Source organism: Bolinopsis microptera, chromosome 4, assembly GCF_026151205.1.
Source record: "Bolinopsis microptera isolate Bmic1 chromosome 4, MBARI_Bmic_1.0, whole genome shotgun sequence".
NCBI classification, from domain to species: domain Eukaryota; kingdom Metazoa; phylum Ctenophora; class Tentaculata; order Lobata; family Bolinopsidae; genus Bolinopsis; species Bolinopsis microptera.
The window spans coordinates 5270954-5288204 of NC_087075.1; the positions used below are offsets into that span (position 1 = coordinate 5270954).

General features: G+C 36.8%; 1 protein-coding gene across 2 annotated transcripts in view; it reads left to right on the forward strand.

Moving 5' to 3' along the window:
• Positions 1–3859: 3859 nt before the first annotated feature.
• LOC134814274 (receptor-type tyrosine-protein phosphatase R-like) overlaps positions 3860–17251 on the forward strand; it is a 35012-nt gene continuing 21620 nt past the window's right edge. Inside the window, exons 1-7 of one of the 2 annotated variants that reach the window (XM_063822356.1) lie at positions 3860–3975; positions 4139–4191; positions 4475–4567; positions 4738–4866; positions 5221–5293; positions 5716–5829; positions 7165–7276. In XM_063822356.1, the coding sequence (XP_063678426.1) occupies positions 3936–3975; positions 4139–4191; positions 4475–4567; positions 4738–4866; positions 5221–5293; positions 5716–5829; positions 7165–7276 (614 nt within the window). In that variant the 5' untranslated portion in view covers positions 3860–3935. The remainder of the gene's footprint in view (positions 3976–4138; positions 4192–4474; positions 4568–4737; positions 4867–5220; positions 5294–5715; positions 5830–7164; positions 7277–17251) is intronic. The other variant, XM_063822357.1, reaches the window with a different exon arrangement.

Sequence of the window (17251 nt, forward strand, 5' to 3'; positions counted from 1 at the left end):
CATGTTGTTTTATTATCTGTTATCGTTTTCAGTAAACAAAAATCGGAAATACAAATCAAGTTCTTAAATTACTTTAATAATTTTGCAACCATGTTTTAGAGTTCTGAAAAATTAGGCTAGGCTTTCAAAAGATATAAATACATAATGAACGCAGTCACGAAGGTTCCCTCAAGTATCTTAAAGAAGCAAAATAATTTGAGAGTCCTGCTCACAACCAAAACACAAAAACAAAATCGCCATTCGCCATCATGGACAGGGGATTAGTTGCACCAAAAGCTAAATAACCACTACGTGAATTGTTGACCATTGTTAATGGTCTGGCCCGGCGCGCGCTACTTCGTAGCTCTTGCCGTCGAGAAGAAAGCGGCGCGCGCTACTTCGAAGAAATTTAGACGAGTAACATCCGTCAACGTGAATCGGCCTTATCATACGTTGTTTGACCCGCTCCCACTGTATCGCAATAACCACTGGGAGACTTTGGGACCGGAAACTGATCCGGCACAACTATACGTTGTATCACGTGGTGACCCCCACGGTCGCTTCACTACTGTAGAGTTTCGACGATACAGGGGGAGCCGCGCACTTCGTGCGCGGCGGGTCATACAACGTATGACAAACTATACGGGAATGCGTTGTCATACGTTGTATGACCCGCCGCGCACGAAGTGCGCGGCTCCCCCTGTATCGTCGAAGATGCTATAGTGAAGCGACAGTGGGGGTCACCACGTGATACAAGGAATGCGGCCAATAACCTTTTTCCAAGATATATCACTATCAGCAGATCTCGGCCTTGATATTTTATTTTTTACTTTTAGAACGACCCACATCCTCTCCATGCTTACCTGGGGACCTCAGGTTATTATATTTATGTTCATAATCATATTCCGCCGAATAGAGACTCGGCTCCCCTGTATTGTAGAAACTTTACCAAAGTGAAACGACCGTGGGGTCACGACGTGATACAACTATTTTACTATTTTACTTGTAAAACAAGCGCGTCACGCATTGCTAGTCTATCCAAAGCCCTTGCGCTTGCAGTAGCGCGCGCCCGCCTCACTTGTGAAACAAGCGCGCCCGCAGTGGCGCGAAAGCACATGGTTAGGTGAACGTCACGCAATTCGCGTAGACTCGATCATAGCTACAAGCTATGTGGACCTTTACCGTTATTATAAATGATATTAGAATTTTTAAACGCAAATTAACATTTGATTCACGATGCGATGTCAATCCTTTGCGATTTAACGGGTGATACTCGTAAAATATCTGTTCCATAACTCGGCACGCGTCCTGGTAGGTTGTAAACCTATAACTCGTCGATCTGCATACGAGAAGATGCGCGGCCCAGTAGTGCATCGCGCTACAAATATAAATTAACATTTAATTGATGATGTCAATTCTTCGCAGGTAGCTCAGCGAGGCCCAGTGCACAGTGGCGCATTTTACCAATTTTATGGTTGCGAGAAGCATTTATATTGAATGCGCGGCGCTGCCCGGTAACGCATCGCGCTACAAATTAACATTAACACATATTGATCAATGGACCTAAATTTGCGTGCAAAAATATGTCGGTTAAATCCAATGCACAATGTGTGTCATGGTCAATTTATAAATTCGCAACGTGGCGGGTACTTTTGAGTTCAAATAAAATGTTTGCGATCTTTGATTGAAAAACAAATTAAGTATTTGATTAAATATGGAAACCATCTTGTGTGCAAAACTTTTTTCTAAAATATCTGCATGGCATCTGTCTTGACACTTTGACGGACCATATTTACAAAGAATATAATCATTTTGATGCTGGAATTTTCAGCAATTTAATATAAATTCACATGCAAGCCTCTTGATTATATAATGCTATATTGTTACCTTTTTAAATGTTTAAGATGGAATTCAGGAGGCAAGGGTGGGTGCGTAAACTTATTACGGTCTGCACTCTCCGATCCTGTATCAACCTTGACTCTTTTCGACGTACTTTTGTTAGAGGTATATATACCTTCTAGTCACTTTCTTGCTACTCCAAGTCCCCTAAGATATCTGGTCTAAATATTGTGCTAGTTATAAAATATATTTTTGTCTGCTTTAATTGATATTAAATAAAATTGTTGTTTTCTTGAGATTGTTGTTTTCTTGGTAAAATCTATTAATTCTAAAATCATCATATCCTATTAGACTGCTAGCTTTGTTGCTCAGTTAGGTACAGATTTAACTTCCATCCCAAAACACAGTCGATCTAGCTGGTTTGCCCTCCAGTATAAAAACGTTAGACCATATACTACCGGATTTTCTTCCATAGGAAAAGGAATTCGTGCAATTTTCTTTACAAACGAAAAATTTACCACAAGTTCGGATGGAAACCTACAAATTACATAATGGTATATAAGTTATCTGAAAAATGGAAAATTGAACATTCTCATCTGGCACGCCAATGCCAATGCTCTCATCGGGAGAGAAGCGAGCAATAGACTAGCAAGCTAGGTAATGAACATTCATTCTTATTCATTTTCCACATTTTTACAATATTGATTGATAATCAAGGCTAAAATGTAATCAAGGCTAAATGTAAATTTCCAATTTCCGGCGCTTAGTCTGTCATTCCGCCCCAGCCTAGGGTCCCCAGGTAAAACAATATGAGACGCCTTGAAACTTGTAAACCTAGAAAACAACAACGGAACGAAATGTGAAATATATTGAGTCTGATCACCAATTTATATAAATAAGTTATTTACTTACTTTTGCTTTTGACCACCCCATAGCTCCAATTCACAGCATGGGATTATGATAATGTGACTTTCCTAGAACTGTGGTTTGTTAGGATGCAATCGTTGCGTTGAGATTTATTGAGATTCATCTACTTTTACCTAAAGTTTTGGTGGTAAAAATCTACGCCATCTAGATTCTAACAAGAATTGTGCCCGTTGTTTCGCTTTGGCGGACGCTAGATTTCCATTCCACATTTACTATAAATTTAAGTATAACCTCCAATCAGCTCACTTCAATCTTCATGATAATAATATTGATAAATTGAGCATAAAATACGGGAAACACTTGAAATTCAGTCCAATTGCCGTAGAACTTAACTTGCATCTGTAATTCAAGAAATTGTAAAAAGGTAAACTATACTTGTGTACACATCAATACACTACGCGTGTATAATGGTATACTTTTTAGTAACTGACCGAAAGTTCAAATTTCGCGTTGGATAATTTAGTATGCTGACCTTGTTCTCAATCATTTTTTATTTTCGCGGCTCCTAAGTGAATGTTGCTTGATGCTGAACTTGGATAACCACCTCATTTACTTACAAAATCTCAGGGGAGTCTTGTACTGATAATTGGGAACAGATCAGCTTTAACAGAGCTGCTGACTCGTGCAGCTGAGTACTGGGCACCTAATCAGGTTCGTCTTTAGCTGATTAGTAATCAGCTAAAGACTAGATCCTGATACTGTTGACAGGGTGGATCGCATTATTTTCACACTCCTCTTGAATAAGTTAGAGCCTTGAAATTTTGGGAGTCGATCCAGTTTTAGATTCTGAACACAATTTCAATTTAAATGGCTTAGCAGCAGCTCCATAAGCTCTTTAATAAATTCAATCAGGACCTATCTAACAAAAATTAATAGACCAAATGAACTGGTTCCTGGTAAGTCCTGAAATTTTAAGTACAAATTCTGGAGCATCATCCCACACAACTTGATAATTTCAAATCGTTAGTTTATATCTCAATCAATATAGTTTTATATTTCAATCAATATCTGAAACAATTTATCACAATTTCAGTAACTTGATCATGTATTTTTTGGAACACCCTTTATGTTCCAAACATACCAAGTTTAAATAATAGTTATCAAATATTTCAATAGATAAGATGGCAAACTAGAGGAGGGTCACTGTGATTACAGCTAGTTTGCGCAGCCATGCTTTACCCACTACGAGGATGATATTCCTCTTTCTTCTCTTCTTCTTCTCATTTTCAGGTTAACAATGAATAAATAAAATAGGTTTAAAAATGTACTGTTTGAAATTTTTAATGATGGTATATGATCGAGATCTGTGTTATTCATTGTACTGTGGAATTTTTTTTAAATTGATAATTGTAGTGATCTTACTGATTTTAAACTACTCAATGTTCTCTTTCAGATTGCAGAGTTATTGACAGTGATAGTTTAGATCCTAATGATGTCATAATCGTGGTAAGAAAACCGTTGTTTTCTCAGTAATAGAACAGAACAGATGTTAAAATTGACACGGCTAAACAATATTAAGATGCATTATATTATGTAGAACACCAATTTACTGCAAACCCAGATTTACCACATCCATTTACTCTCCCCAAATAGGGCATAACATGACGGAACATTTACCCCAGATAAGACCCATATTCAAAACAGATGTTTGCTTTCCCCAAATCAGGGTTTTACTATACCAATCTTTTAATATAAATTTGCTAACAGTTTTATAATCCAATCTTTTCAGAGATTTAAAAAGGATGTGACTCCAAAAACTGCAAAAGATTCCTTATCTGAGATCTTGAAACTACCCCCTGATCAGATCTTTATCGCAAAACACGTTAGTACGAAAGAAACCTTTGAAACCACTGTCCATGTCGTTCAACACTCACATTTGATTTGACTTTTGTCTTGAACTATTTTATCTGGTTTTTAACAATCTTTTTGTTTCTTGGGTTAGAACTACACTGACAACCTAGAACTTCTATCAGTTTTTGTCTTACCTACCAGGAGAGTGAAGACAACACAATATCGTTCACTGTCAGCAAGACAAATGGAACAGCCCTTACTAAAGAGAGCATCTTAGCACTTTTATCTAAGTCAAAAGCACTTTCTGTTGTGTCTGAGCAGCCTGCTGAGGTTTTTATCATTGCACTTTGGGGGACGCAACCCCTTACAGATGTAACCATTATATTATGTATAATGTTTTGCAACTTATTTTACTAAGTAGAGCAAATTAAAATGGTTTTATTGTTTGTAATAATTAAAGTATCAGGATTTGGTTTAAAATATAAAGGGTTTGTAGGGTTGTGTCCCCTCATTATAAATATATTGTTATTGAGAGTTTACTTTTCTCTTCAGTCTTAACATATTTACAATTAAGTTTTCTCAAGATTAATATTTTCATCTAATTTTACATACATGGCAATTGATATAGCCTACAGATAATTTCATGCAATATTATGTTCTTCTTCTAATGTTTCGCTATTGCAGACAACTCAAACATCGCCTGAAAAAGGATTTTGGGAGAAACCTTGGTTTGTTGTTGTAGCAGCTATTATAGCAGGTAGGCATCAAATCCCCAATTAGAGTGATTAATCAATTAATTAATATTTCAACAATAAGAAACAAATATCCTGAAGGTAATGCCTCATTCAACTTAGTGAGATTTTACTCTTTTGTTCGTACTAGTAGGAAATCCATATCTTCTCTGTATGAAACAAATAACAATAGTGCTAATATAAGTCACACACTTTGAGCACTATGCTAAATGCGCTCACTAGATACTGCCGTATTGATATCATTGCTGGCAAATTTCTATTTCGGGTTGTCCCGATCGCATACCGATCATTCCTTACAAGGCGGAAAATTCCCAGTTTTCACCTTAAAATGGGAAGGAATGTGGCAAACCCAACCACCTACTATCTATAAGCCAGCTGTAATAATGATTCGGATAACAAACACGCTTATCTCAGAAACTCCTCTCAGGTATTGTGGTGTTTCTGATTATGGTGCCCCCAATATACCTGTGTATAAAGAAGAGGAAGGGGGGCGAACTTGAGAAGATTGACAGTCAGATAGTTAAACGTTACGATACTATGGGTACGTGGCTTTATACTTGTGTATTGTTATATTGTGTTATGTTAGTATAAATATGTTAAATATTTTAGTATAAATATGTTAATTATGTTAGTATAAATATGTTAAATATGCAACAATATGTTAGTACAAATATGTTAAATGTGTAACAATATTTTATTATAAATATGTAACAATATGTTAGTATAAATATGTTAAATGTGTTAGTATAAATATGTTAAATATGCAACAATATGTTACTACAAATATGTTAAATGTGTAACAATATTTTATTATAAATATGTAACAATATAATATGTTAGTATAAATATGTTAAATATGTTAGTATGAATATGTAAAAATATGCAACAATATGTTACTACAAATATGTTAAATATGTAACAATACGTTATTATAAATATGTAACAATATGTTAGTACAAATATGTCAAATATGTTAGTATAAATATGTAACAATATGTTAGTACTTGAAATATGTATAATATGTAGCAATATGTTAGTATAAATATGTTAAATGTGTAACAATATGTTAGTATAAATAGGTAATATGTTTAATTATGTTAGTATAAATATGTTAAATATGCAACAATATGTCAGTACAAATATGTATAATATGTAGCAATATGTTAGTACTACAAATATGTATAATATGTAGCAATATGTTAGTATAAATATGTATGATACCAAACACCTAACTCCGTTAGTAATTGTTTCAACAACAACAAAAAAACACTTCTCTAGAAAGTAATTGTTCTGGTCACTTAAAACAGGTCAAATTGCTCACTCTTTATTTCTACAGAACCTAGTATAATAGTGCCGACCACTATAATTACTAGTTATTAAGAAACATATTACACGTGACAGTGATTCTGGGATTTGATTGGTCAGTGCTGGAAGCTGATTGGTTAATTGCTGTCACGTGTCAGGAATAGTTTCACCCCCTACCAGACTCCAGATCTGAGATTAAGTAATACTATTTATCTTCAAAATAACACCTGACTTTCTCTGTCTATACAGTGTAGCTGTTGTGGTGGTAGATCTGAATAATTACTAATATTGTAAATTTGTGTATTATATATAATATTATTATACATATTATAATTATTGTTCTTCGTAACTGACACGTCCATATTCACCTTAAATGGTGTACAGATGACAGATGTATGATAAATTTACCGTGGTAACATGATTAATACTCTGATCGGAAAAAACACAATGAATTTAATTTATCGTACATTGTGTATCATACTAACGATTGCATAATATCCTATTACTATTAATAGATTAATTAACTAATTAAACCATCTGCTAATTGGGTGTAACAAATTCTCGTTCCCAGGACGAGATGGAAGTATCCAGTCCAGAAGGAAGCTAGCACCTCAAGCTCTCACACTAACACCACTAAGTCATCAGAGTACCGAGTCTTCAGACAGTGACAGCTCTCCACCTGGGTACGTGTTCAAACACAAGGAAATATCTTACCTAGTCATTGTATCTAAAACACAATGAAATATCTTACCTAGTCATAATATTTAAAACACAGTGACAGCTCTCCCCCTGGGTACGTGTTCAAACACAAGGAAATATCTTACCTAGTTGAATTATATGTAAAACACAGAGACATATTTATAAGTTATTTTCCGGTAAATCAACAAAACGAATTCCGTTTCCCGGTACGCTAGCGTACCGGGCGTACCTACTTTTGAAAGGTAAGCTAGATACAGTGTGTTAGAGTGTAGTGCTGTAGTGTTAACTACTACTACAAATACTACTGTACATAATATAACTGTTATAATAGCTCCTAACCCGAGTACAATTTAAAGAGTGTGTTTACTAACTAATTATAATTAATTAATATAATTATAATTCTGCTGAATGCACTCTATACTAGTCCGCCCATTCCTTTTCTACAGAATCTAAAGTGATGTCGAGGTGTATGTTTCAACTGTTCGGCAACTCATTACATTATAATTACGATAATGACTAGAAATTTTTACATCGCTTTATAGCCGAAAAGAACTCAAAAAGATTCAGTTCAAGCCATCTTAAGCGACACAAGGCAAAATTCATTACACAATATTGTTCACTTGATATTTTAAGGGTCAGCACTAAACCATTTCGATTTTATCCGTATCATTGTAACCTTTTTTTCAGAATTTCCAATAGCTAATGTTCCGTTAACAGTTAAAATTACTACCCCAGATGTTTAAATTACCACGTTTCTCAATATAGACAAACGCTCTGAAAGTAATCCTTAATATAAACAGATTTAAACAATTTTGTGTTCTGAAGTACAGTAAAAACACCGATTTACTATTATACCGGGATTTACCGGGAGTTCTTTCCTTTTCTTAAGGGGGGGGGGGAGGTTCACCCTGATTTTGTTGTGAAACTTGGTTTCGAGATAGCAGTTGACCAACAAACTAGGACCAGTGACCAAACTTTTGAGGGGGTCCCGGACCCCAACCGCCAAACGGTGCCCGCGGGGCAGCCACGCCCATATTTGGTCCAAATTAGGCCCAATTTAGCCAAATGCCCTGAACATGCCCAAAATCAAGATTTTAGGTAGAATTGTCTCATGACCTTAAGTTTTGGGACAGAATTTTGAGTTAGGCCTTTAAAAAAATTTGGCGGCCAAGTTCTAAATTTAGCATTGCAAATTTTGGAATTTGGCCGCCGCCCCCCCCCCCCCCCCCCCCCCCCCCCCCCCCCCCCTTAAGTGAAGTCAAAACCCTGATTTTCCTAACTTGCAGATCAAGCTTATTTTGTACCAGTGTCAGTGAAATTCAGAAATTGTCAAGATTTACCAACGATATTTCATCCGTGTATTTCTCGCCGATTACCTATATTATATATCATATATACATATACTACATTACATAGGGATTCTAAACATCGCACAATCTCCCGAAATCTCCAGCGTAGATTAAATTGCAGCCACGCCTCATTTGGAATAGCCAATCACGGCGGGATATGCTCGGACAGGAACCAATGAGAATAGAGCTTGAAAGTCATGTGACGGTCATGCAACCTGTCAGGTGTGGGTTTGTGGGAGTAGATTGAAAGTTTGATTAATAAAGGTCGGGTATTGATTGAAACCTGGAGATACTACACCAGCACTACTTGGAGCTTTGGGTCACGTTGTCTGTGTCTGTGTGTGTGTGTGTGGGTGTGTCTGTTTCTGTGTATTTTAATGCTATGAATTAAATTTTCTGTATCTTTCATCGTAGCGTTAGGGTGAATATGAAAATTAGCAAATCCTACCTAGATGTACAGACACATGTACAGAAATTATTTCACTGTAAAACTGATATTATCATAACATAACGTCTTTTCATTTGACTGCCATCTTGCGGGAGAAAATTTTGTCCAGTTTCTCATTTTAACCACAAGATTTCAACTTCACTGCCATGTTATGTATGTATTATATAGCTAAACATTATAACTTTAATGTTGTTCTGTTTAGAACACACTGTATAGTGTATACCGTCTACATCTCAAGTTAGGTAGTCTACTTTATAGTCTATATAATTACAGTCTACATAACACTACAATCTACATAGTATGATGCTAGTATGATGCTACTATGCAGGCTGTTGCGATCTTATGTTTAAGATTTCTAACGTTTTCTAGCCATACTCAAATAAGATTTCCCATACTCGGTACTGATGAGAAAACATCAGTAATCTTAAACACAAATTTAGAAAATACCTTACATAATAGTCATAATAGTCTACATCTCTAGCCTTTGCCAGTCTCTACCAGGGTGTATATTACACAATACACACAGGTTGTAGTCTAGTTTGGTATATCTGCAGACAGTGTAATTGATACCTGCATTTAACTTTCAACTTCCGGCTAATCTGTGTGTAAACTAGTTAATTTGTGTGTAAACTAGTTAATCTGTGTGTGAACTAACTAATTTGTGTGTGAACTAACTAATTTGTGTGTAAAATAGCTACATTACACAGTTACTAACTCGTATTGTACACACTGCACTCTTTACAGAGCTTTGTAATCTGCAGATTAACCGAAATTATCTAATTACTAATTATCTAATTATTAATTAATTAATTAATTAACTAACTACTAGACAGACAGAGTTAGTTACCTGCCCTCATACTGAGTGTACACTGCACTGTTCCAAAGTTATCGGTAGATCGGGTGAATTAAGTTTAAATATATTAAATACAAGTTTACAGTTGATTTATAAGTTCTAGAATATAATTACTACTGACCCCTCCCTTCCCTAATGTAGTTACCGCGAAAAAATACAACAGTTTACAACAGTTTACAACTTTATGTTTAATTTATTCGTAATTTCCTCACTGTCCTATTACAAACGTAATATATAATATTATTATATTCAATATAATATGTAATAATGTAAAGTATTTTATTAATCCCTTGTCAAGCCTTCCTCACGTCTTACAATAATTCGTTAATTACAAACGTCAATATTTGACAAGTCAAGTCGTTTAAGACAAGAGCTGTCCAGCAGTTATGTAAGTTACACTATTAAGTTTGGACACACCCTGATTACCAAGCGAGCTACACACATTTAGCATTTACCTGTCTATTTACAGGTAAATAGGCGTGGCTCAGTGCACCACACCTAGTAAATAAATGAATAAATTAAAATCAGTTACAGCACTATATCGATACATAATATAATATTAATAAAATCTATCTTATTTGTATTAAAGGAAATGCTCGTACTGCTGTAAAGGATAGAAACCGCCCAGTTTAAAGTTACCTCCAAGAAACGACTCAAACTTTCGGTTCAGTTTCAGCTGGTTCTGAAGTTCAGATTCGTCAAATAATTTTCCGAGCTTAATCAGAGAAAGATTATCGAGAGTATTACTAAAGTTTCCCTTTTCCAGCGCCCAGATTTCACTTTCGACAATTCCACCGTCCGCGTCCCATACAAATATCCCAAGTATTTAAAATATTCCTTTTTGACGGTACATAAGATGATTCTACACGACAAGGAGCTAGAAGGGAAGTAAATGACCGGTGTAATAAATACCATTGTTACTTATCACAGCAGCTCATATTCTCCTGTCCTACCACATTACCAACTTCTCATGAAATCAGGAGGAGGAGGAGGAGGGGGGGGGGGGTGGGCAGGGTGGAGGAGGAGGAGGGGGGTGGGCAGGGTGGAGGAGGAGGAGGAGGGGGGGTGGGCAGGGTGGAGGAGGAGGAGGGGGGGTGGGCAGGGTGGACACCAGCTTTCAGTATTGTTGATATTGTTTGTATATAATTCGGCATCCTGTCTTAGGAATTTTTAGTGGAAAGTTAAATTAATTTAAGAAGTCCAAACTATTTAATTCGGACACTTTTGACGATCAGTAGAACGTGATATTAGTAATTCTTAAAGGTTTGTTATGAAAATATCGGAGACCCACCCCCCCCCCCCCCCCCCCCCCCCCCCCCCCCCGGCCCCCCCCCCCCCCCCCCCCTACCCTGATCTAACACTAGTTAAAGTTGTCATAATGAGTGGTAAAGTGGTGTAAGAAGCCGTCCCGTGACAGGAGAGAGTCTCAAGAATAGTATTATTTACACAGTGTGTTGGTTATCAATCAGAGTCACGTGTTATCAATCTGAGTCACGTGTTATCAACCAGAGTCACGTGTTATCAATCAGAGTCACGTGTTATCAATCAGAGTCACGTGTTATCAATCAGAGTCACGTGTTATCAATCAGAGTCACGTGTTATCAATCAGAGTCACGTGTTATCAATCAGAGTCACGTGTTATCAATCAGAGTCACGTGTTATCAATCTGAGTCACGTGTTATCAATTAGAGTCACGTGTTATCAATCAGAATCACGTGTTATCAATCAGAATCACGTGTTATCAAGAAAAGCTTATTCTGCTAAAAGGATGCATAATGCGATTAAAATGAATCCCGCTTATTAAACCAATAAGTCACATAAGTAACTTACTATTTAATTAAATTACTTACTATTTATTAATGTAACTTACTATTTAGTGACATTACTTACTATTTATTTATATAACTGATTTACTGACTATTTATTAATATAATTGACTATCTAGTGAAATTATTTACTATTTATTAATATTACTGACTATTTAGTGACATTACTCAAGTTATTCAGTAATACTTTCAATAATGACTTTACTCACACGATGACTGATGAGTGGTTTGCACTCATCACAAGTCTAAGTTAGACCTCCTGACTCCAAATAAGAAAGGTTATTCTCTCCTTTACTCTTAGCTAAACATTAATACCTTCACTAGAGCTGAGTACACTACACACCGGGTGGGGATCTTAGTACCTGATCCCCCCGCCCCCCCCCCCCCCCCCCCCCCCCCCCCCCCCGCCCCGCCCCCGCCCCCCCCCCCCCCCCCCCCCCCTCGCACACACGAGAAGGAAAGTATCAGAGTCTTTGTAGTGCTCTCATCAAAATTTACTAAATTTGGGCTTCAGGTCGAAAAAAAGTTGTTTCAATTTAATTAAATGTAATTTTTGTCCTCTGCTCTTAGTTAATTGATATCCTCATTCCTCATCACTATGTTCTATTGTTTAACGATAATGAGTGGGTGTGGCTTAAAACTCTAACTGTATGTGTATAAACGGTAACTATTTGTTAAAATCGGCACTATTTTCTTGGAAAAGTTATCCAGAAATTCACAGGCCGGCTAAATGCCGAATATTTGCCGACAACTTCCTCGTCCGGTTACCATGGTTACCACCGATGTTATGTCTAGCAGATAATAGACATTCCGGTACTATTTTGTGGGACATTCCGTTTGCAAGGGTGTCATTATATAATGCTCGATTAAAAAAGACACCCAGAGCTCTCCTTCCCTCGTGGAAAATAAAAAGGAAGCACGTGTTAAACCTATAAAGTAAAGTAGTAGTAGTAGTATACACGTAGTATTAGTTGCCATCGTGGATTAGGTCGTCTCCTGCACCTTTTCCACCTCGACATGGTGAAAAGGCATAGGCATGCAACCTGCAATCCGAAGGTCTATAAGGTCTTCATTTTCCTATATTTAATGATACAGAAAGATAACTTGTAGTTGTTAAGTAGTAAGTAAACGTAAGAAAAGTAGTAAGTAAACGTAAGTAAAGTAGTAAGGAAACGTAAGGAAAGTAGTAAGTAAACGTAAGAAAAGTAGTAAGTAAAATAGTAAGTTAACGTAAGGAAAGTAGTAAGTAAACGTAAGGAAAGTAGTAAGTAAACGTAATGAAAGTATTAAGTAAACGTAAGAAAAGTAGTAAGTAAACGTAAGTAAAGTAGTAAGTAAACGTAAGTAAAGTAGTAAGTAAACGTAAGGAAAGTAGTAAGTAAACGTAAGAAAAGTAGTGAGTAAACGTAAGGAAAGTAGTAAGTAAACGTTTAAAGTAAAGCAGTAAGGAAACGTAAGGAAAGTAGTAAGTAAACGTAAGAAAAGTAGTAAGTAAACGTAAGGAAAGTAGTAAGTAAACGTAAGTAAAGTAGTAAATAAATGTAAGTAAAGTAGTAAGTAAACGTAAGTAAAGTAGTAAGTAAAATAGTAAGTTAACGTAATGAAAGTATTAAGTAAACGTAAGAAAAGTAGTAAGTAAACGTAAGTAAAGTAGTAAGTAAACGTAAGAAAAGTAGTGAGTAAACGTAAGGAAAGTAGTAAGTAAACGTTTAAAGTAAAGCAGTAAGGAAACGTAAGGAAAGTAGTAAGTAAACGTTTAAAGTAAAGCAGTAAGGAAACGTAAGGAAAGTAGTAAGTAAACGTAAGTAAAGTAGTAAGTAAACGTAAGTAAAGTAGTAAGTAAATGTAAGTAAAGTAGTAAGTAAACGTAAGTAAAGTAGTAAGTAAACGTACGAAAAGTAGTAAGTAAACGTAAGTAAAGTAGTAAGTAAATGTAAGTAAACGTAAATAAAATAGTAAGTAAAGTAGTAAGTGAATGTAAGTAAAGTAGTATGTAAACGTAAGTAAAGTAGTAAGTAAATGTAAGTAAAGTAGTAAGTAAACGTAAGTAAAGTAGTAAGTAAACGTAAGTAAAGTAGTAAGTAAACGTAAGTAAAGTAGTAAGTAAACGTAAGAAAAGTAGTAAGTAAACGTAAGAAAAGTGGTAAGTAAATGTAAGTAAAGTAGTAAGTAAACGTAAGTAAAGTAGTAAGTAAATGTAAGTAAAGTAGTAAGTAAACGTAAGTAAAGTAGTAAGTAAACGTAAGTAAAACAGTAATGTGGCCGTATATCTGGACCCGCTCACTCCGACTGCAGCACACCTTTACATGCTGTATATATTATGTGCCACGTTTACAGTTTTATACAGTTTAATAACATTACTAAAGCTTAGTTTACTTAGTAATATTACCAACTACTGTCTGCAGTATTAGAGCCGAATTACAGCCTGTTCAGTCTATATTACCAAGAGTAAAAGGAGAAAAACAATTCGGTTTTCCAGACTTTTTACATACATACATGCTACATGAAGAGGTCTCCTCCTAGTCGTTGGAGTGGCCTGCATCACACACACACACACACACACACACACACACACACACACACACACACACACACACACACACACACACACACACACACACACACACACACACACACACACACACACACACACACACACACACACACACATCTCTTCTACGGTGTAGCATGTTCCTCCATTCCACTCGTTTTAGAGCTAACTGTTTTACTGCGTCTCTGTTGATGTTATCAACAGGTCTGTAAAGTCAGCCGCATCCTCGAGTACACAGGCCATCCAGCCTTTGCGGGCCCGCAAAGGCTGGATGGCCTTTGCGGGCCCGAGGATGCGGCTGACTTTTTACCAACATAATTAAATATTATTTGAAAGTCTGTCACGTGATAACTTTCTGACTCATCCTATTTCAGATTTATTTCTTCAGAACATAGCACAATTCAACACAATATGACAACTCATCGATATCACCTAGATATGGTACCAGTTGTGTGCGTGGTTTCTAAAAATAAAACGTTTGCCATCTTCCCTTGAAGCTTGTCATGTTTCCTACGACTTCAGAACAACTTCACTTGCCTTCTTCCTTCCCATTTCATCTCCATGACTTACTATCACTACTATACCATATATACATATATAATATATGGCCGGATATTTGACCGTACAATATGTAAAAACAGTTAACGATTAAACAATTATTACATGTGTACTAGTAAAAGATCGCAAAAATACAGTAAAAAATACAGTTTACTGTAAATTACCTATTAGCAAGGGCTTTGACATCAAATAACTTTGATTTTTAAACTGTAATATTTGACATTTCCATGTGATCCTAAATCATCCCAATTCTTGAATTCCCACTTGAACTCGGGAGGTTACATGTATAAACAGTACTTTAGTAAAATACAGGCGGTTCTAAAGTGAGGTTTAAGGTTGTAAATGTAGGAGTTTCTTTTGTTCATTGTTCATGTTGTATAATAAACTCCGGGGAGGTGTTGCAAGTTTGGTTTAATACGTGACTGCTACCAACCAATCAATCAGCTTGCAGCATCCACCAGTCCAACCAATCACCTTGCAGTTTAAAACATGCAACAACATGTGCTGGTACAGTGTTTGTAGTAGTAGTACAGTGTACAAGACAGTAGTCTAGGATAATATGACAGGGGCGTGGTCATTAGAGGCCAACATCTGCTATAGTGTGTATAGAACTAATATACTATGTACTTACTACTTACATACAGGGCTCCTATACTGTGTACTTACATACAGGGCTCCTATACTGTGTACTTACATACAGGGCTCCTATACTGTGTACTTACATACAGGGCTCCTATACTGTGTACTTACATACAGGGTTCCTATACTGTGTACTTACATACAGGCCTCCTATACTGTGTACTTACATACAGGGCTCCTATACTGTGTACTTACATACAGGGCTCCTATACTGTGTACTTACATACAGGCCTCCTATGCTATACTGTGTACTTACATACAGGGCTCCTATACTGTGTACTTACATACAGGGCTCCTATACTGTGTACTTACATACAGGGCTCCTATACTGTGTACTTACATACAGGGCTCCTATACTGTGTACTTACATACAGGGCTCCTATACTGTGTACTTACATACAGGGCTCCTATACTGTGTACTTACATACAGGGCTCCTATACTGTGTACTTACATACAGGGCTCCTATACTGTGTACTTACATACAGGGCTCCTATACTGTGTACTTACATACAGGGCTCCTATACTGTGTACTTACATACAGGGCTCCAATACTGTGTACTTACATACAGGGCTCCAATACTGTGTACTTACATACAGGGCTCCTATACTGTGTACTTACATACAGGGCTCCTATACTTGTGTACTTACATACAGGGCTCCTATACTGTGTACTTACATACAGGGCTCCTATACTGTGTACTTACATACAGGGCTCCTATACTGTGTACTTACATACAGGGCTCCTATACTGTGTACTTACATACAGGGCTCCTATACTGTGTACTTACATACAGGGCTCCTATACTGTGTACTTACATACAGGGCTCCTATACTGTGTACTTACATACAGGGCTCCTATACTGTGTACTTACATACAGGGCTCCTATACTGTGTACTTACATACAGGGCTCCTATACTGTGTACTTACATACAGGGCTCCTATACTGTGTACTTACATACAGGGCTCCTATACTGTGTACTTACATACAGGGCTCCTATACTGTGTACTTACATACAGGGCTCCTATACTGTGTACTTACATACAGGGCTCCTATACTGTGTACTTACATACAGGGCTCCTATACTGTGTACTTACATACAGGGCTCCTATACTGTGTACTTACATACAGGGCTCCTATACTGTGTACTTACATACAGGGCTCCTATACTGTGTACTTACATACAGGGCTCCTATACTGTGTACTTACATACAGGGCTCCTATTTTGTGTACTTACATACAGGGCTCCTATGCTGTGTACTTACATACAGGGCTCCTATACTGTGTACTTACATACAGGGCTCCTATACTGTGTACTTACATACAGGCCTCCTATGCTATACTGTGTACTTACATACAGGGCTCCTATGCTGTGTACTTACATACAGGGCTCCTATACTGTGTACTTACATACAGGGCTCATATACTGTGTACTTACATACAGGGCTCCTATACTGTGTACTTACATACAGGGCTCCTATACTGTGTACTTACATACAGGGCTCCTATACTGTGTACTTACATACAGGGCTCCTATACTGTGTACTTACATACAGGGCTCCTATACTGTGTACTTACATACAGGGCTCCTATACTGTGTACTTACATACAGGGCTCCTATACTGTGTACTTACATACAGGGCTCCTATACTGTGTACTTACACACAGGGCTCCTATACTGTGTACTTTCATACAGGGCTCCTGAACTGTGTACTTACACACAGGGCTCCTATAC